The sequence below is a fragment of the Neophocaena asiaeorientalis genome, unplaced genomic scaffold (assembly GCF_003031525.2).
Source record: "Neophocaena asiaeorientalis asiaeorientalis breed wild unplaced genomic scaffold, Neophocaena_asiaeorientalis_V1.1 scaffold146, whole genome shotgun sequence".
Taxonomy (NCBI): Eukaryota; Metazoa; Chordata; class Mammalia; order Artiodactyla; family Phocoenidae; genus Neophocaena; species Neophocaena asiaeorientalis.
Window position 1 is genome coordinate 1,908,122 of NW_020172676.1, and position 20,765 is coordinate 1,928,886.

General features: G+C 36.4%; 1 protein-coding gene across 2 annotated transcripts in view; it reads right to left on the bottom strand.

The window, feature by feature from the left end:
* Positions 1-16,979, bottom strand: part of SLCO4C1 (solute carrier organic anion transporter family member 4C1) — a 60,268-nt gene extending 43,289 nt beyond the window's left edge. The window contains exons 1-2 of one of the 2 annotated variants that reach the window (XM_024739703.1): positions 16,521-16,979; positions 13,192-13,455 (exon numbers count right to left, since the gene is read on the bottom strand). In XM_024739703.1, coding sequence (XP_024595471.1) covers positions 13,192-13,455; positions 16,521-16,866 — 610 coding nt within the window. In that variant the 5' untranslated portion in view covers positions 16,867-16,979. The remainder of the gene's footprint in view (positions 1-13,191; positions 13,456-16,520) is intronic. The other variant, XM_024739704.1, reaches the window with a different exon arrangement.
* Positions 16,980-20,765: the final 3,786 nt, after the last annotated feature.

The window sequence follows — 20,765 nt, forward strand, 5'->3', positions numbered from 1 at the left end:
TTGTTATGAAGTATTAGCACAATTTCACTTCAAAACAGCAGTCATGGGCTTCCCTGGTGGCGCAGTGGTTGAGAGTCCGCCTGCCGATGCAGGGGACACGGGTTTGTGCCCCGGTCCGGGAAGATCCCACATGCCGCGGAGCGGCTGGGCCCGAAAGCCATGGCCGCTGAGCCTGCGCGTCCGGAGCCTGTGCTCCGCAACGGGAGAGACAGCAACAGTGAGAGGCCCGCATACCGCAAAAAAAATAAAAATAATAAAAATAAAAACAAAAACAGCAGTCATTTGTAAGGAGGAACTTACTTAAATCAAAATATTTGTTAAAATACTCAAGTTAGAATATGTGTATGGATATTTTTACGTATTAGTTAAGGTTGCAGTAGGACACAGACAAAAGAGATAACTGAAGCAAATTTAAAAGTTTTGTATGGATGTGGATTGTTTTATGGGTGGATTTTTTACAAAGGCAGAGTTAAGGGAACAAACAGTGGGTGCTACTAGGCAATTACCGAAACCCTGCAGCAACGTGGCCTTAGGTAGAGACACACAGCAACTCCCACACTAGGTCTTGTGGGGAGCATACCAGGGAAATAAGCACAAGAACCTCCTTCTTCCCCACATGCAAACTCCCACTGGCTGAACCCAGCTAGAAGCTGGAAGGCAAAAGTGCACGGCAATATAGTCCGTGAGGCTTATTCTAATAAAGCAGTAAGACAACTGACAAGCTTGATAATGCTCCTGTCTGTAATCACTTCTTTTTCTATCATCCAGATCATGTTTCCTTTACCTCCTGCCTATCCCTTAGCTGGTGAGGGATTTTACAAAGTTCTTACAAGTCTTCAGCTGTTCTGTCTCTATTGGATTGCCACAGTTTTCCTTTCAACAAGTACTATCGGGTTGGGGATATTAAGAGGCACAGGAGTGAATTCCCTCAGTCCAAAATACACTCCTCCTTGCCTCTGTTAGAAACAACCCAATTTCCCCTTCGTAACGAGGATCCATCACTTCTGTCAGTTCAGTGACCATCTTCTCCTCCGGTTGATTATTTAGTATGAAGACCAAGGCAGGAAACAAAAATTCTGTAGGTGGATTTTTAGGTACAGTAGCAAGAGGCTCCAATCCATTGCCACGCCCTAGTTCACTACCCCGTGTATGCTGGCTATGGAGGACTCAGCAACACAGAATGGTTTCTGCCTTATTTAATGCATATACCATATTCTGTAGAGAAGCAAATCTTATTCTGCAAGTTTTAACACAACAGACACTATTCTACCGAGTCAGCGGCTTCTGGGTGTTGAGGTACATAGTAAGACACACAAGTGAATTTCATGAGCAGAAGTTTGTTACCATAATTCTGCTGCAAATGAATTTCTTCATCAGAAGTGATGCTGTATAGGTTATAATAATGAATAAGGCATTTTGTAAGTCAAACAACATTGAGTGTTGGTAGAAGTATTGCAGGCAGTGAAAATAAATTCATATTTAGAAGATTTACTTGTCTTGGGAGGACAAATTGCAACCAGGATATATATTTTTTCGTTACCCTGGGGTATAGTGGTTGCCCTAGGGAATGTTACCAAATCACTGCTCTCAGGACTGACCCCTGCAATTGGTAAACTGAGCAACCAATCTGCAGTACAGGTAGTTAGACCAGCCATTATGAGGGAAAGGGCATTTTTGGAACCCGTGTTTAGCTTCCTTTTATGCTATATGGCCATTTTTTTACATGGGACAATTCCACAAGCACCACAGTGGCTGGGGAAAAACACTGATTGACACTCACTGTACAGACCATCTTTTCTTCCTGATTGAGAGCCTCTTCTACAAAGGATGCCTTCAAGTGAGTATTAACATGTGGGAAAAATAGCTTTACATTCTAGGCCCATGCCCAGAAGCATACTACAAATCTCTTGGCTGGAACTCCTCGTACCTTGTAAACAACTTTCATTTTTGTTTTCTTCCAAGCTTCTGACTGGCCAGCTTATCTATTAGTGTTGTGCATGAATCAATATAAATCTGTACCTCAGGCCTTCCCTTCTGTCAAGAGAATTTCCACTGACCATTGCCTTTTAGGGACATGCCTGACTGGGGTTTTTCTTCAAAATGTTCATCTCTGGTGGGTGCCAGCAAAAACCCACTGTAAGCCAGGCTAAACCTCTTCCTCCTCTGTTAGCCAGCCACAAGGAACTCTGTGAGATCCTTTTAATAAGGACATCTAGGTTTTTGTAGTAAGACCATGCTAACTTCTGCCTATAATAACCTTTCTCTATTGAAAAAGAAGGAAGTGAAAGTCAATAAAAACAAGCAGGATAGTAGTATGAGATACCTGCCTATATAGTTATTTGTGCCTTCCAAATCTGCTTGCATCTACCAACAATGAGATGTCTAATTTTCACGTCTAATTTTATGATTTGTTACAGTAGATAACATACACTTCATGATGGGGAGTCCAGGTTGAACGGTGTTCATAATCCTGTTTACCAGCATTAAAGAGCAAACCAATAGCTGCTTTTCAAAAGGAGAATAGTTAGGCAGAAAAGCTTGGTCTTACTACAGAAACCCAGGTGTCCTCACTGGGATTTCCCTATTGGAGACTTGCCCGAGGCTTCCTACATCTTCCCTGTCTGCCATAAACACTGTCATAAACTCTGTCCATACCTGCTGCAAGAACTTTATCTTGTTCCAGAACTCAGAACTCAGAAAGCCTTTGAGCAGCAAAGGTTAATTAAAACAGCCTGTGATGTAGATAAAACCAAGGCTATGGCCCCACTCCCTGTTAATGCCATTGAATGGATTAAGGTGGCCCCAAGCAAATACTTTTAATTGGAAAATATGGCTCAAGGCAAAGTACCTAAGGGTATGACTCTCCCATTAATCTGATAAGCTTAATTAAGTTCAGAGAGACAGGAGGTTAAGACAAGATATAATGCAAAACTAAGTGTGGTTATTGGCACATATATCTGAATCAATTCGTTTTTGAAACATCTGCACTATCAGATGAACCATTAACCTCTTCTAGGAGAGATTATGACAGAATGAGTGTTAAAATGTCCCTTAGTTCCCAAATTTCTACAGGCAAGAAACAGGCTGATACAGCTTCTAAGCATCTAAGTAATATATTCTCCATTTGCCCTCTTTAAATATAGCCAAGGATAATTTTTAAAAAAGACCAACAGAGAACAATGAACTATGAAGCCCCTCCCAAGAAGCAGAAGGAGAGTTTACTCAAGGAACAAGCATGACAGCTTCCCAGTGGGATTTCAGGATTTCTCTGAATCAGTGACTCCTGTGTATTTTCCCCTTTCCAACCGGTAATGATTATTGTGACAAATACATTAGTTATACATTTCTGTTTTTAAAAGCAGTAAACAGAGAATGTTATTTGGAAATATAAAGAGAGTCAAATCAACTCAAAATGTATCACAGATTTAAATGGAAAACGATAAACTTTTTGAAGAAAAGAAATAGAAACTCTTCGGGATCTAGGACTAGGTAAAGAATTCTTAGACTCGACAACAAAAGGAAAAAAGTGATAAACTGAACCTCACCCAAATTAAAATCTTTTGCTCTGTGAAAAACCCTGTTACGATGTTGCAAAGGACCAGCTACAGACGAGATGAAAATATCTTCAAACCATCTATCTGACAAAAATCTAGTACTTAGAATACAGAAGTAACTTTCAAAACTCAACAGTAAAAGGTAAACAATATAGTTAGAACATGGGCAAAAAACATGAAAAGATATTACATGAAGGACAAACAGATGGCCAATGAGCACAAGCAAAGATTCTCAACATCATTAGCCATTAGGGAAATGCAGATTAAAAGCATAATAAGATTTTACTACAACCTATCAAAATGGCTAAAACAAAAAATAATGACAGCACCAAATGCTGGCAAGGGTGCAGATAAACTGGATCATTCATACATTGCTGATGGGAATATAAATTGGTACACTCTGGAAAACAGTAGTTTCTCAAAAAACTAAGTAGAGAACTATCATATGACCCATTGGTTTTACTCCTAGGCATCCATCCCAGAGAATTAAAAAGTATGTTTGCACAAAAATCTGTACACAAATGTTCATAACTTTATTTGTAATAACCAAAAAACTGGGATCAACCCAAATGTCCTTTAGCAGGTGAATGGTTGAACAAACTATGGTAAATCCATACCATGGAATACTTACTAGTTAGCAATAAAAAGGAATGAGCAACTGATAAATTCAACCCTGATGAGTCTTCACAGAATTGTTCTGAATGAAAAAAGCCAACTCCAAAATGTTAAATACTGTGTAACTCCCAAAATATAGTAAAATCTTGAAACAGAAAAATGTTATCATGAGATGACTTATAATGGAAAACTTTTAAAATGTAAATATTTATGAGAATCATTAAAATATAAAATGGAATGCTATGCAAGAATAAGTGCTCACATGCTGCAAACTATGAAAAATATTATACTAACTCTACAAGAAATAGGCACAATAAAAATATTAAGACAATCTCAAAGTTGTTCTCCTTGAGAAAAGAATAATAATGAATTGGGTTTTTTTCTCTTTGTACTTCTTAGTATTATCCAAATTGTCTGCAATGACCAGTAGAACTTTTCTAATCAGAAAAATAAAATGTATTAATAAAAATCACAACAAAGGAGGGTTGATTGAACATATTATCTATAAAATGAAATAAAATAAAAACAAATATTCTGCAGTTTTGTCTTTTTTAATATTTACAATATCCAATATATATTCTAAGTTAAAAAAAAAGTAGATATCCATAAGTTCAAAATCTTGTTTCTTTAAAAATGTGCATTTGAACGTATATGTGAAAATGTGATGTAAAGATGTATGAATATGTATAAAGGTTAGTAAGAGGGTGTGAGAATGTGTGTGCATGAGTGTGTGTTAATGACTATGTAATGTAAAAGTGTAATTATGCATAACTATTTGTGAATACATGTGTGAATGTGTACTGAACAATACTGACAGTGTTATCTAGGCTCTGTTATAAACAAATTTTACTTCCTTACTTTTTTATTCCATATATTCCATTTTTTTTCCTTCTATTCCATTTTTGTTTGTATTTTTCTAGCTTCTGATTGGCTTGCAAAGGGACATATCGTGTTTAAAATTAGGAAAAAAAATTTAAAATATTTAGAAAGAGTCAACTTGGCTATCTAAAAGGCAATATTTAATATGTCATATTGAATAGCTCCAATTAATCTGAGCTACAGCAAATAAATTTATTTTCTTATCTCATAAAAAGAATACAATCTTGGAAACATAGCTAATTAAAACCTTTTCTAATATATTACTTTGAAAGTGTTTAGCCAAACTTTTGGGATAAGTCAATATCAAGGGGCACCAAAAAAAAAGTATGTATCATATTGAAAGATTTTTAGTTGTTCATATTATCTTGTAACTATCATTGACAATAAGTAAACAAACCGAGAAAGGCAGTTTTTTTACATTAATATAGCTGTTACTTAATTATCATGAACATCATTTTTATTCATTGCTACTATTTAATGAGCACTTACTCACACCAGGCACTGCCTTATCACTATTTGTGTATAATTTCCTATGAAGTAGCAGTTACTATCCCCATCATGATTTACAGTTGAAGAAACTTGTCCAGGGTCACAAAGCTCTATCATACAGTGCTTGAGCAAAAATTTAAACTGTTTTGTCTGATCTTAATATCCCTGCTATATTGCTGCATACTTTCACTCAGTGTAATGTGCTAACAGCATTAAAATAAAAGAGAAAAAATACATTAAAACACACGTTGGTTATTTGTGCATTTTTAAGAACAGTGACTAAGAAAAAAGAATTTCCTCATTTCTTTCTTACCACAAACCTCATTTTTACCAACCTTTCTGATGTAAGCAAAAAGCATTACTTAATCATTACCTCCCATACATTATACCTGGTTAGACACAACTTTGCCTATGGTCCACTTGAATGTCCTACCAGAGCATTTCTTTTTATTTCATACATGAAGACAAATAAGGGTAATCACTACTAACAGTCTATGAAAAAATAACTCTGACATTTTATCACCACTTTAGAAGTACAGTAGATACATAGTGAAATCAATATTTTATCACGTAATTAAGATGAAAACCAAACATAGAATATCACTGCATTTTGCTTCTATTTCTGAATATGCTTCTCATTTTAGCTTCCTTTTTCATACTGCAAATTTTTCAGATCCAAAATCTTACCCGTAAAGATCATCTATGGCAAATAATTTTTGCCTCTGATAACTTACAATTCTTCCCAAGTCAGTGGCCAAAAGAAAATTCTTTATGGAATATGTTTATTCCATAAAGCCAAGTTTATGGAAAATGTGAACAGAGAATCCCAGATCGCCTTTATCTGCCATTACCTACTCTTACTGCCTTCTACAGAAGGACAATTCATCAGACTCCTAATATGCCTCCGTTGAAGGGATCCAATCGTTCATTTATATATTTGACAACTCAACAAACATTTCTCAGGTACCTACTATCTATCACACGCTGTTCTAGGTGCTGGCCATAAGGAAGTTTCTAAATTCAACAAGGGCTTCAAAATCACATACTTAGATATAAGACAGCATAGAGCAGATTTTTCCAAAGCCTGTTCACTGAAATAGTAATCTGGAGGAGAAAATGTAAAGTGAGTAGTTGAAGCAGGGTAAAAGGGACAAGCATATCAATGGAGTTCCTGGTCAATAAGTTCAGAACTATACATTTCATATTCCCTAACTAAAGAGGCACACAATGCATTCACTTTTACAGTGATGCAATAGAGACGCCTCTTTAACTTTCACCTTTTCCCAAACTCATTGAACTACGGAACCCATGTTTAACATACTCTTTTTTTTTAATTAGTAATTTATATTGGAGTATAATTGCTTTACAATGTTGTGTTAGCCTCCACTGCACAACAAAATGAATCAGCCATACACATACAGATATCCCCTCCCTTTTGTACTTCCCTTCCATTTAGGTCACCACAGTGCATTAGGCAGAGTTTCCTGTGCTATACAGTATGTTCCCATCATTTGTCTACTTTATACATAGCATCAATAATGTATATGTGTCAATCCGAGTCTCCCAATTCCTCCCTCCCCACTCCTTTCCCCCTTGGTATCCATACATTTGTTCTGTATGTCTATGTCTCTATTTCTGCTTTGCAAATAAGATGATCTATACCATTTTTTCTAGATTCCACACATATGCATTATCATACGATATTTGCTTTTCTCTTTCTGACTTACTTCACTCTGTATGACACTCTCTAGGTCCACCCACGTCTCTACAAATGACCCAAGTTCATTCCTTTCTATGGCTGAGTAATATTCCATTGTATATCTTAATACCTTCAGAAACTCTGCTCAGCAGATCATATTTTGAGAAATGTTGGGATGTTACTTTCTCTTGTTCAAGGCCACTCATTTTAAAATTTATACCTATCTGCAAATTATAACTGTGGGCAGAACAGAGTTTGTGCTAACATCTCATTGACACATGCTTTCGTACTTATTTTTCTCAGTGAGTTTCCTCTATTTCAAAAGTTAGGTCATTTGAATTTCAACAAAACTGGCTACAGTAAGGTATGTAGTATTTCATGATGGTTGTGAAACTCCTATTTTAAGGAAAATATAAAGCAATAATCCTGAAATGTCCACAATTGACTTTACAAAATAAGTAAACACTAAACTGGACACATATTTCCCAGATGCCAAGCAAAATTAAAGCATCCTGTATTGAACTGGTGGTTGAAAAACTCTAAGATTCTTGGCCCTAAGTCTTCTCCAATCTAGGCAAGCATTCCATATTAAAAAAACAAACAAACAAAAAAACCTTAAGAATACAAGACAAAGACAAAACAGTAACCAAAAATTAAGTCTGACTTTGAGTCCCACTCTAATCATTTTCCTGGTTCAACATTTTTAGGTAGTCAGCCTGTGTAACCATAGTCCTTTAATGCAGCATTCTCCATGAAATACCATTTCTAAAATATTAGAAATTTAGTGATGAAGCAAAAGGGAAGTGTTGAGACTTACATTCTTTTCAGAGAAAGGGATGGAAAAGAGAAACAAGAAAATAATATAACTTAGGAAAATTTATCCAACTATTGGTCAATAAAAAAAAAAGAGCTTTACTGGATTTAGTAATTACTTCTCTACAATTCCTAAGTATTGCTATTTACTAATGGCCCCTGTCACAAAGTTTCAAAGAGAAGAAAATATTATTTTGTTTACCAACATTAAATTAACTCATCCAAAGGAAATTAAAAAGTGCTTGAATGAAAACAAAATGTTATGTGGTAAAGATTTATTTATTTATTACATTTTTTAAAATATTTAAAAGTTATATTAAAATATGATGTGTTATGTTAATGGTCTATTAAAATATATCAAAAGTGAGTGGCAAATATGATTTACTTGAAAATGTTTTATGACATTATTCTATCTTCAGGTTAACACATACCAAAATTAGCCCTTAGAAGCATTTTTCTCTGTTAAATTTAATTCTTCCTTTGTCCAATAACAAGCAAAACTTCTCTTTGATAAATGTTATCTCCATTCAAAGACAGATAATCACCTCTAAACCTTATGTGTCCATTAAAACTTCCCTTAAGAAAATACTTTCCCAAACTTACTTAAATTTATTTTTTATAGAATAGAAAATTCAAGCTGATTCCAAACACATTTTTCTACCTTTTTGCTAACTCTTAACCTCCTTCTGTGTAATTCTCACACCTGGGGAAATTATACAAGCTTATCATATTTCATATTTTGTTTTCTTCTACTTACAAAATATATTACATTACTTTAATATCCTCTCACAGAGATTATTTCATCCAAACTGAGCCTGAGTTTGGTTTACCTCAAGTTCAAAAAAACAACAGCAACAAAAAAAAGCACACAAGGGAATATGTTAATTCTCTCAATGTCAGTTTCAAATTAAATTACATGTATGATTTCAATTAATAATATTATTTCTTAATGTTATACTCTTTAGGTTATTTATGTAATGTTACCTAAGAAGATTATACATTTCCTTGCTTCTAATTTATTTACAAAAAGCTCTCAACTAATTTGTTTTCCTTTTCTCACTTAAATCTCCAGTTTTCCTCTATATTCTCCTTAGAGTTGGATAAATAACTCAGATTTTTGGTTACAGAATCCCATATTTGCAAAAGTGGGTTAATTCACGTGAGCAGACAAGTATATAAAATAATGTAAAAATTTCAAAATAGCAACCAGGCATTTTCATATATTGACTGTGGGAGAGTAACTGGTATATCCCTTCCTAAAAGTCAGTGTGACATTATCTATCAAAAATTAGAATGAGGAAGCCCTTCAAACCAGTATTTTCATTTAAAGGAATGAAGACTAAAGAACAACTTGCACATTTACATAAACATACATGTCCAAAAATACACATCACAACATTGGATATATAGTATGCAGTTCATACTTAAGTCCAAACCTGAATTCTTGATTTCCACTCCCAATTCTGTTCTAACCCAGTCTTCCAATTTAGAGTAAATGGCTCCAGTTGGTCAAACCAAATATGAAGGAGTCACCCCTTCTTCACAATCAATCCATTAGAAAGACCCATCTCTTTTTCCTTTAAAATACACTGAAACCCAAAGTTGACAGAAGGAAAGAAATCATAAAGATCAGAGCAGAAATAAATGAAAAAGAAACAAAGAAAACAATAGCAAAGATCAATAAAACTAAAAGCTGGTTCATTGAGAAGATAAACAAAATTGATAAACCATTAGCCAGACTCATCAAGAAAAAGAGCGAGAGAACCCAAATCAATACAATTAGGAATGAAAAAGGAGAAGTTACAACAGACACCGCAGAAATACAGAGCATCCTAAGAGACTACTACAAGCAACTCTATGCCAATAAAATGGACAACCTGGAAGAAATGGACAAATTCTTAGAAAGGTATAACCTTCCAAGACTGAACCAGGAAGAAATAGAAAATATGACAACACCCATCAAAAGTAATGAAATTGAAACTGTGATTAAAAATCTTCCAACAAACAAAAGGCCAGGACCAGATGGCTTCACAGGCGAATTCTATTGAACATTCAGAAAAGAGCTAACACCCATCTTTCTCAAACTCTTCCAAAAACTTGCAGAGGAAGGAAAACTCACAAACTCATGCTATGAGGCCACCATCACCCTGATACCAAAACCAGAAAAAGATACTACAAAAAAAGAAAATTACAGACCAATATCACTGATGAATATAGACGCAAAAATCCTCAACAAAATACTAGCAAACAGAATACAACAACACATTAAAAGGATTATACACCATGATCAAGTGGGATTTATCCCAGGGATGCAAGGAAGGTACATATATACAATGGAATATTACTCAGCCATAAAAAGGAACGAAATTGGGTCATTTGTAGAGACGTGGATGGATCTAGAGACTGTCGTACAGAGTGAAGTATGTCAGAAGAAGAAAATCAAATATCGTACATTAACGCATATATGTGGAAGCTAGAAAATGGTACAGATGAACCGGTTTGCAGGGCAGAAATTGAGACACAGATATAGAGAACAAACATATGGCCACCGAGGGGGGTGGTGGTGTGGTGGTGTGCTGAATTGGGAGATTGGGATTGATATGTATACACTGATGTGTATAAAATGGATGACTAATAAGAAAAACAATAAATAAATAAACATTAAAAAATAAAAAATAAAATACACTGAAAATCAATCACTCCTCTAGATCTTTACTGCTACCAACCCCATCCCAACCACCCTTATTGCTCACCTGAACTACAATAAAAACCTCCTGGGTGATTTCCTCCCATCTACTCTTGTCCCTCAGAACAATAGAAGCCAAATGATCAATTAAAAACATAAATAAGATTATGTACTTCCCTGTGTAAAACTCTCTCATGAATTCCCATTGCACTTGAAGGAAAATCCAAATGCCTCACACTGGGGTCTACCTGACTCTCAAATTCATCTCATGCCACATTCTCTCTCGCTTTGATCATGCTGGCCAAAACTGACAATTCCTAAAACCAGCCAAGCTGTTTCCTGCTCCAAAGCCCGTGATCATTTTTTCTCCTGCCTGGATATCATCTTCCTTGGCTGGGTCCTCATAAACCAGTTTTCAATCACAATAGCCTTTCCTTGCCCACAAATTTTCCCTTTTGTACACTATTACTTCACACTACTTGTTCTGTTATACACTCACCTCAATCTTCAGTTATCTTGTTTGTTTATTTTGTATTTCCTCCCACTAGTATATAAAATCCTGAGGGCATGAAACAGTTTCACTGCTATTATTTCAGCATCAGGTACAGTCCATATCAATAAATATTCCTCATAGGAATGGCAGAATAATGTAAGGGCAACCTGAGTTTTTGCTTTTATTTGCCACAGATAAACTATTATTTAAATTATGAGTCTTAGAGTAAAACTTTTACAGATCAGCCAATTCCTCTACCTAATCTACCTCAACTAAAATAATGAAAAATATCAATATGAATTTGGTGAAAACTTGCACAATATACAATAATGTACTAAAAGTTTATAACCTGGCTTCAGCAACCTTCTTGGCTTCATCTCTGGCCACAAACACACCTTAATTTGTGGCCATTTCTCTTTAGTAAATATAAATTATTCAGACTGGCTGCAACTCAACATATGTATGGCAAGAGAAGAAGCTAAGAAGACGGCTGAGGACAAATCAGGCTTTTGCACTGTACTAGGTGTTTATGTTTTAGTTTAGAGAGTCAAAGATTTTTTTAACAAAGTCTGTATACTTTAAGAACAAACAGGGCATCTGATCAACTGGAAAAATGAGGGATTAGATTCAGTACAAAGAAAGATCAACACCTAAATACTATAGACACAATAATATTTTTGCTATCATAGAATCAGTTTCGTATTTCTTGTGTGACAGACTAAAATTAGCTTTTTCCTTTCCTCTTTGAAATTAGGATTTCAAAGGTATTATACTACAGTCTACATGTGTTTTCCCCAAATCTACCCCCAGAGAAAATATGTGAAGTTGGCCTGATAAAATCCTGTGGAATCTTAGTTAATATACTAGAATCTAGTAACTGTTCTTTCTACTGATAACACATTCACCTTATCCAATTCATTCCAAACTCTATCACATTTTTAAAACATCCTCTCTTGGTCCATATGCTTGCATATTCTATTTTTATTTCCAAAATGAAGTCTGCTTTCTAAATAAGTGCGCCCCTAAAACACTGCAAGATATATACTTTGTTATTGAAAATATTTTCCCATTTGTTGTCATTCTATAATTGGGAAATAGATTTTGGGAAATGTTAACACTTTAATATGAATTTTCAAAATTAATACAAATATAACAATCTTAACTTTTTAAAAATAATGCCTATTGTGCAGGAGGCCCCAGTTCTCCTTTCTTCTTACTATAAGCCTTTTCTTCACTTACCAAACCTATCAAAACTTCAGATTTTGTAGCCCTCTGATTTTATTTCAATACTTGCTATTAAAAATCTCAGGAAGGACAAAAAACGTTAAGGTCTACTTTCATTAGCACATTTCTTGGGCTCTACCATAATTGTTTTTCCATTAAAAAGGATTATTTGGAGAAAAAAAAGGGAAGAAATATAAATAATCAAACTTCCTTTCTGAGCCTTTAAATAATGTACTGACCAGAGCAACACTTTAGGTAACTCATGAATTTCTGTGTCTCTAAACTAGAGTCAAAAATAAAGCTAGTTTCAGTTCTCAGGAAAAGCCCCACTCCTACAAGTTTTACCTCTCTTTCTCAAATCAGGAGTCAACATGTCCAGGGTGCAGAGCTATAGGCACAGCAAATAAAACCATTAAGGGAAAAACTAGATCTTAGAACCCCAGTGAAGTCACACCACCTGCAAACCAAAACAAGTCATGTCTTTTCTGAGGAAGATTGTGTATAATATGGGGAATGAGTATTAGAGGATTAAAAACTTGGAGAACCACTGAAGGGATGAATAATGCTCAATCTGTCTCAGGAATCTCCTAACACAATTCACATCATAACAAAGCAGTAAGCAGTGGAAGAGACTAGCCCTTACCCTATTTACCCATACAAGTGAGCTGCAATATAGAGTTGCAGTATAACATAGTTTCATACTACTTGTTAAAATAAGCAAAACACAACAGAAACTTACCTTCAAAAAGGGACCCAAATTGGTATTTTCCACTAAAAAATTTTGGCAGTGAATATACAAGTGCTCCCAATCCTAACATAAAGGATGCAAATGCAAGCCATCTTGGTTTGTGTCCTCTTTCACCAATGAATGATACAAATAAAGACAACAAACAGAATGCGATATCATAGCTTGATGATATCAAGCCTGTCAGGGAACTCTTCAATTCATAGCGCTTCTCAATAGTGGAAATGCTAATATTTACTAGGCCATTTACCACCATACCTAAAAGAGAGAAGAGGAAATTTAAGTGCATTATTACAACTTTACCATATAGATTATGATTATTAACGACATACTAAAATTTGATTGTTTGTTTCTTTTGATATTTTTAAATGTACCAATTTTAAAAATCTCCAAGTTTCAAAGCTAAGCAAGCCAAACATATTTCCTCTACAAATCAGCTCGCTTTTAAATTATACACTTGTGAATTTTCAGATGTTAAATAAAATTGATGCTTCTCACATACTGAATTATAACTAACTTCATTTTTCTTTAAATGACAAAAAGACCGGTAAAGTCTCATGAGGCTGGTTTGCTAGAGAGTTCCAGGTGTAGCATAGTCCCATGGACCTCGCTTGGAAGAGTACAAAATGTAGAGGTGATTGAGAAGTCAAATACTAAAACTGCTCAAATTACTCAATCTTTAAACATATTTATAACATGAGATCCTTGACTTAGTCTTAAGAAAGGTGAAATTGAGTTCTCAAACCTCTATTTTCTTCTAGCACTCTTTAAAGTTATCATTTAAAAGTTCCTGGAGCAAAAATAACAAACTGAAAGTCTTATTTTCACCACTGGCATTCTAAATAAAAGGCAAAGTAACAGAAAAAAGAAAAATAAAAAAACATTATACTTCATCTGCTCATTATAACCATGATGAAGGAGTACAAGATAAACAAGGAAAAGCTGAAAATCCAATTTTGACTCACAACGAAAATGTTTGGATATAGATTAAATATACAGAAGTTTAAATATTACTATAAAGTGAAAATAAAAAGCATCTGATCAAATTACAAAGTTTTTAACTGATTATTCCTTTTACTTAAGAGGCTGCCATGAATTGTTTTCATTAATTAATTAATAGAAAGAGTATATCCAAGTCATGACCTCTATAATCTCTTCAAATTTTGCTTTATCAAGACTGTAACTAGGAATGTATTTCAAGAAAATTTGTATAAGCTTTACAAGTCCTAACATGATTTTTACTTTTATGCCAGTTTAATAAATCTATAAGCCAATTTATAATTCTTAATGTTTTAAGAAAAAATTTCTAAGGTACCTAGGAATGACACATTTATAAGGAGATAAGGTTGTCTGAGAATTTGAAAATTTCCTATCTAAAATCAACTTTCCTTGCCATACTGATTAAAAGTCAGTCATTAGAACTCACTGTTTTTATGGTAAAAAATTTTCTAAGAAAGCAAATTTGCAAACTCTTGTGGAAATATAGCACTTTAAGCCTATGATCCCAATGTGAATTCTATGCTACACAAGTTCCAAGAACTTTGCTTTTAAAAAAAAAGAAATTTCATGAAACATTGCATACTATGTCTATTGTAAATGCATGAAGCTATGAGGTACATTAGGAAATTAAGTGCTAAGAGAAATCCTGTTTATCTTTGAGAAGTGCTGGGTTAAGTAAACTCACTTTACAAGTTTTGGGTCTTTTTACCAATTAATCACCTATTACTATATCATGGAAATGATCTTCCCAAGGATCTTGTTTGAAAAACACAATAATAATGTTTTCAGTCATTCAGACTTAAACCCAAATAAGAACTTACTGGGTCACTTTCATCTCAGATTATGCTTCTGAAATTAGAGATTTCTAGGTAGAGTAGCTCCAGGCTAAACTTGACACATTTCTCTAAGAATTTCAATTATATTCAATAATTTTAAACAATATTTTATATTAAATGTAAAATGATATATTCTGGAATAATACTGAAATTTCAGAATACGTTTAAGATAATACACAAAACAAGGAATTTTTTACTTGTGCCCAATTTCTTTGAACTTTGCATTCCCTTGACACTAAGATGCTTCACAATCACTGATTTTGGACAACTGAGATCAAGATGTTGAGAGAAGGCCAACTTTGCTGGGGACAAGAAAGGTGCTAAAGAAGTAACTCTTTAGCACAAAACTGTCCCTAGTAGAAGAGCTTCAGACTCACAATCAACAAATATTTACTCAGCACCTAACCTGTGCAAGGGTCACTGAGTTGCTTTAAGACAGTGGAGCAGGAATAAGAACAGGAAGAATATATTTAGATATAGTCTTCTGTTAATCTTAAAAAAGAGCAATTTCAACCCACCTCCTCCCCCCATTTTTTTTTTTGGATTAGATTTCTTTCAGTCAGTCCTTGATTGCCTCTTTACAAAATATTTTGAAACTATGACTCAAGTGACCAAAAAATATCTACATACTATCAAATTCTAGCTAACCATCAGCATGTCCTTGAAGATGCTACACTTTAATGCCCCCCTCCTTAATTTGTCGCCTTAGTGTAACTTCCCATTTCTTTCATTCCCTGTATGCTTTCTTTCAGGAGAGTCATAGTCCCTCTGCCCTACTACTCACTCCTCCAAATCAAGCTTAGATTGCAGACTCCTGAGGGTATAAACCTGGACTTTATCAGTAACTCCCAAGAGAATATAAAAGAGATCCTTGAACAAACAACCTTACCAGTTAACAACGCCTGAAGCCTTTGCGGATTTACTCACTGGGCCCCACGTGTGCATCCAATACACTCAAACTATACTCACAAAACACGAATGCCTAGATCTAACCGATACCATATATTTTCAGCAAGTTTCTCCTTCAAGAACCACCCTACCTCAACTGCAAAGTTATTAATTCTTCTCTTCCAGAAACAACGTAAAAAAAAAATCCTTTTAATAAGGGGATTTAGCAAAATGTATGTTTTTGTAACGTACAGTGGATCTCCCCCGCCCCAGCCCCCAGCAAAAGGTTCCCGAAGGAAGGCTCCACTCATCTTCTTTGTAGGAATCGAATCTTCTAGACTGAGGTAGCACACTAAAGAGAAAAAGCTTGCATGGCCAGTTTTAAATGTTTCCATAAAAGAGAAGCTAAAATGTAGATGCCTGAACCTCATTGGTTGACGTCGGTGCGAGCGTTTCCAAGTCCCAAGCCTGGGGCCACCTAGCTCGGCGCGTCGACCCCTCGGGCTCGCGGCGCATCTGCCCTCTCCTCCCCACCGGCCCTCCGCGCCACCCTCGCCCCGCGCAGGCCCACCGCCCTCTCGAGCCGGCTCTGGACCTTACCTTGCGTGAGGGCCAAAAGGCAGTAGTGAAACAGAAAGCCCTGGGGCGTGTTGCAGCACTGGAGACACTGGGGTTGGAAGTTGCCCCACCCGCAGGGCCCCTCCTCATACTCTGACAGTGACTCTGGCCCGGACCGCTCCTGGGAGCCAGGAGGAGTTACTGAAGAAAGAGGTGGCTCCGGGGACTTCTGGGGCTCCTGAGGCTCCTGCGGCTGCGAACCCTCTCTCAGCGGATTGGTGGACAAGACAGAGACCTCGACGGAAGAGGGCGATGGACACAAACGGCGCGGGCTGTCTGGACTGGAGGCGACGAAAGCCGGGTTCTCGATGCCTCTGCAGCCCTTCATGATCAGGGTGGGTTCTCCCCACTCTCGTGCGTCGGGAGCCGCAAAAAGCTAGGTCCCGCTCTGGCTCCTCCTCCGGGCAGGTGGCAGCGCCCCCGTGCGGGAAGAGTTCCCGCCTACCGGGCGTCCGTCTGCAAGGGCTCTCGCCGCCGCCGGGAGACTCCTCCGCCAGCTCGCGGCCGCCTGCGGCGCAGAAAACGGGCGTCTGGCCCCGCGGTTGTGTAGTTGGCGCTCCGCCGCGCCTCACCTGTCGCGTGGGCGTGCGGCCCGGCGGCCGCCACGGGAAGGGGAGAGGGCCCTCAGCCCACCTCGCTGCTTCCCAGAGCCCAGGGACTGAGAGCCAAATAAAGGCTGTGAGTCTCCTGGCCCTAAGGTTCCCCCTGGGTGCTGCCGGGAAGGCTGTAAACACAGTTGCATCAGGAGATCGTTCAAGAAAGTATCTGGCGGTTTTCTTCCCTTGCTGCTTACCAAACCAGGCTAGGTCTGGACTCCAAGAATCAAGCAGCCGCAGGTACAATACTTTGGATTCCATGAGCCACGTGGTAAGACTTTCACCTGTAACCCCTCCCTAGAAACGAAATCCCCAGCCGCCCTTCAACACCGCAGCCATTAGCATCACGACAGAACCCCTTGTTTTAGCTTTCACTTCCCCCAAACTGAAGGAATAGGAACTCAGAAACTTTAAAGCTGTATATATAATATTCTTTCTGCGGTACATTGCCTATCTTAAGATTAACAATAGTGATAGTCGTGTAAATAATTTCTACCTGTGGAATAAATAAGAAAGACACTTTGAAGAACTGAAACCATTATGCTAATTGTAGTTACAATTCATTCATTCATCCTTTCATTCATTCATCAAAGCTTATTTATTTCCTGAGTGCCGAACACTGTTCTAAGTTCTGGGGTACAATAGTGCACAAAAACTGACAAACACTCCTACCCTCATGGTGCTTTCATTCTAATGGGAGACAGAAAATAAGTAATAAATATGTAGTACATCTCTACAAATGCTATGGAGAAAAGTAAAGCAAGGACAGGCTGGAAAGTGGTCGTGTGTGTTAGGGGAAGGGGGAGAATTTGATGCAATATCTTAAAGAGGGTGGTCAGGGAAGGCCTCGCTGAGAAGGTGATAGTTGAGCAAAGAACTGAAGAAAGTTAAGGGAGGGAGCCTGGTATATTGGGGAAGTAGTGTGACTGCGGTGGAATGAGATGGTTGGAGAGCAGTGGGAGTTGAAGGCAGGTAAAGGGGTGCAGGTGGGGTGAGGAAGAAGTGATTGGGGCCAGACCCTGTAGGCTATTATAAGGACTTTAGCTTTTATTGTGATTAAAATAGGAAGGTTTGGAGCTAAGGAGTGACATGATCATGGTATGATTAGATTTTCAAAGGACTCATTCTCTGTCCCCTTCTAAAGATATACTAATACATCCCAAAGTAATATATTTTAAACAGAGACATTTTGAAAACTATATATTACAGTCTTGGAACGTTTATCTTTCCCTAAATGAACTATTTATTCCAATAAGGAACATAATAAAAACCACAAATATTTTCTTTTTGCTATGTAATCAGGACTACATACACAAAGCTGTTATGCTTCATAAGACTGCAGATTGTTAAGGAACCTACCTCCTCAAATCTAATTGTTGGCTGTAAAACTTCTCAAAGAATATGTCTGAACTACCTTTAGCAAAGTTAATAGAGGTCTCATATTACTGGATACTATACTGGTATATGATATTTTCAGCACGTTAGTACTATTATTCATTTATAAGGGTCCTTTCATCGAAAGTTAGAGTACTTCACTATCAAGTTCTAGAGATAGTTTTCTAGTCTTCCTATCTGCATTTAACACCTGGCTGGTTGCCTGGCCAAGAAGCTACTTCTAGATTCAGTGCTAATACCTCTCAAATAGCAATGATTTGGTAGCATATGATGGTCATATCCAAGTGTAGCCTTAAACCCAGAAAAGAGAGTATGGTGATGGAAAGTTTACCTCTCATCCTGAAACAAGATGTTTTTATTTATAACTGTAGACAGTAGGCTCACTTAAAGTGGCCTAGAGGAATGTTTTCCAAAGACTATTACCTTTTAATGAAATAAAGTAGAATTCAGAAGAAAAAAAATACACAGTGCATGACATAGTACATTTTCACAAGTACTATTTTGTGAAAATTTTGTTTCACTTATATACACCTATTTTACTGAGTTGAGGATTAAGATATAAAACATTTATCTTATTTTGAACAGACATACATTCTGTTTTTTATTCCCTCACAGTCAAAAAAGGTCTAGACTGGCCTAGAACCTAAGGAAAGAGCAGAAGTAGGAGCTAACATTTTTTAAATGTCTGCTATATATCCCATTATTAATCCTTACAAAAGCAGTATCTATTAACATCTTCATTTTACATATTAAAGAAACTACATTCCAGAGAGGATTAGCAACTCTTCCAATGTCATATAGCTAATAAATAGCCAACCTTGTTAAGGATTTGAACTTAGTTCTCTCAGTTAGGTATCTTCCCTGGACTTTGCATTTTCTCTCTTATAATTGTTACAGCCTGTCTTTGTGGTTAGGATTATTGCATAGCAATTCTGAGAGATCAAAACTCCTATTTATCTTGTATTGATGAGATTTAGAAGACTAATGCTGCTCTGAATTCCCCAGATTTGGCAGATATTCAAATTAGGCTTGGTATGTAATCCTCCTAGGCCTTCTATCGAAAAAAGTTTCGACAAAAATAAACTTACAGTGGTGTTTAAATGTGTAAATAGATATGATCACCATTTTATCTATGAAACATGAATTAACCAATCAGCAAAGTGTGCTTTGTTGAGATGTAAATACATTCATGGTTTAAGACTATTTTGCAGCTTTGAATGAACAAATTCAAACTATCAAAATCAAAGTAGCATAATCTTTATGCACCTAAATCCATAGTGTCTAAGGAGAAATCTCCACTGTTGCAGTGAGGAAGAGTAGAATTTTGTTGAAAGATTAGCAAAAGCTCTATTGCTTCGTGCTGAGTACTTCTTGGTCTTCATGAAATAGTTATCAACACTACTTTCCTGTTCCCTTAAGTTCAGGTTTACAACAAAGAAAACAAAACAACTTCATGGATTTTGTCTGTGATAAATCTGTGGGAAATTGTCATTTAAAAATTCTTTGTTCAACCTAGTGTAAATCTAATGAGCATAGTCAAAATACCATCTTAAGTTTCAGGAAGTAATTAATAAATTGCTATTCTTTTAGCAAATTTCATTTGCTATATTTTTAAACTGTGGAGAATGGGAGAAAGAATAGTATCCAGATTTTAAAGTAGAATTCCACCAATGTACACAGAAGCAGATGTCCCTGCCTATCGGTTTCATTTTCTGGGATGTGCAGCAGGTCTTCGCTATCAGGAACTGGATGAACCTAGGTAAAGTGGCTTAATGAGAGAAGCTTCCAAGACTATCCTACCAACTCCCCTTGCTCTGATTCCATGCTGAAAAGCATTATAAGGATTATATTTTTGCCTTCCAAGTAGGTATGCCTATAGGGTGAAAATGTACTTATATGCCTATTTGAGTATTTTATCATATTCTTTTCTGTTTGCTTTTAATTCCTTATTAGTTCCCTTCCAGTTTCAGACTGCTGTGAAATCTTTAGCAGTATAACACTATGAGGCTCATAGAATATTAAAATTGGAGGGATCTTGAGGAAGGCTGAATGGAAAGATTGTCAAACACAGATATTTTCGAGATAATTTAAAATTTCAGCATTCATATACACAATATTATACATAAAATGGATAACTAATAAGGACCTACTGTATAGTCCAGGAACCCTTCTCAATACTCTGTAATGACCTATATGGGAAAAGAGTGGAGATATATATATATATATATATATATAT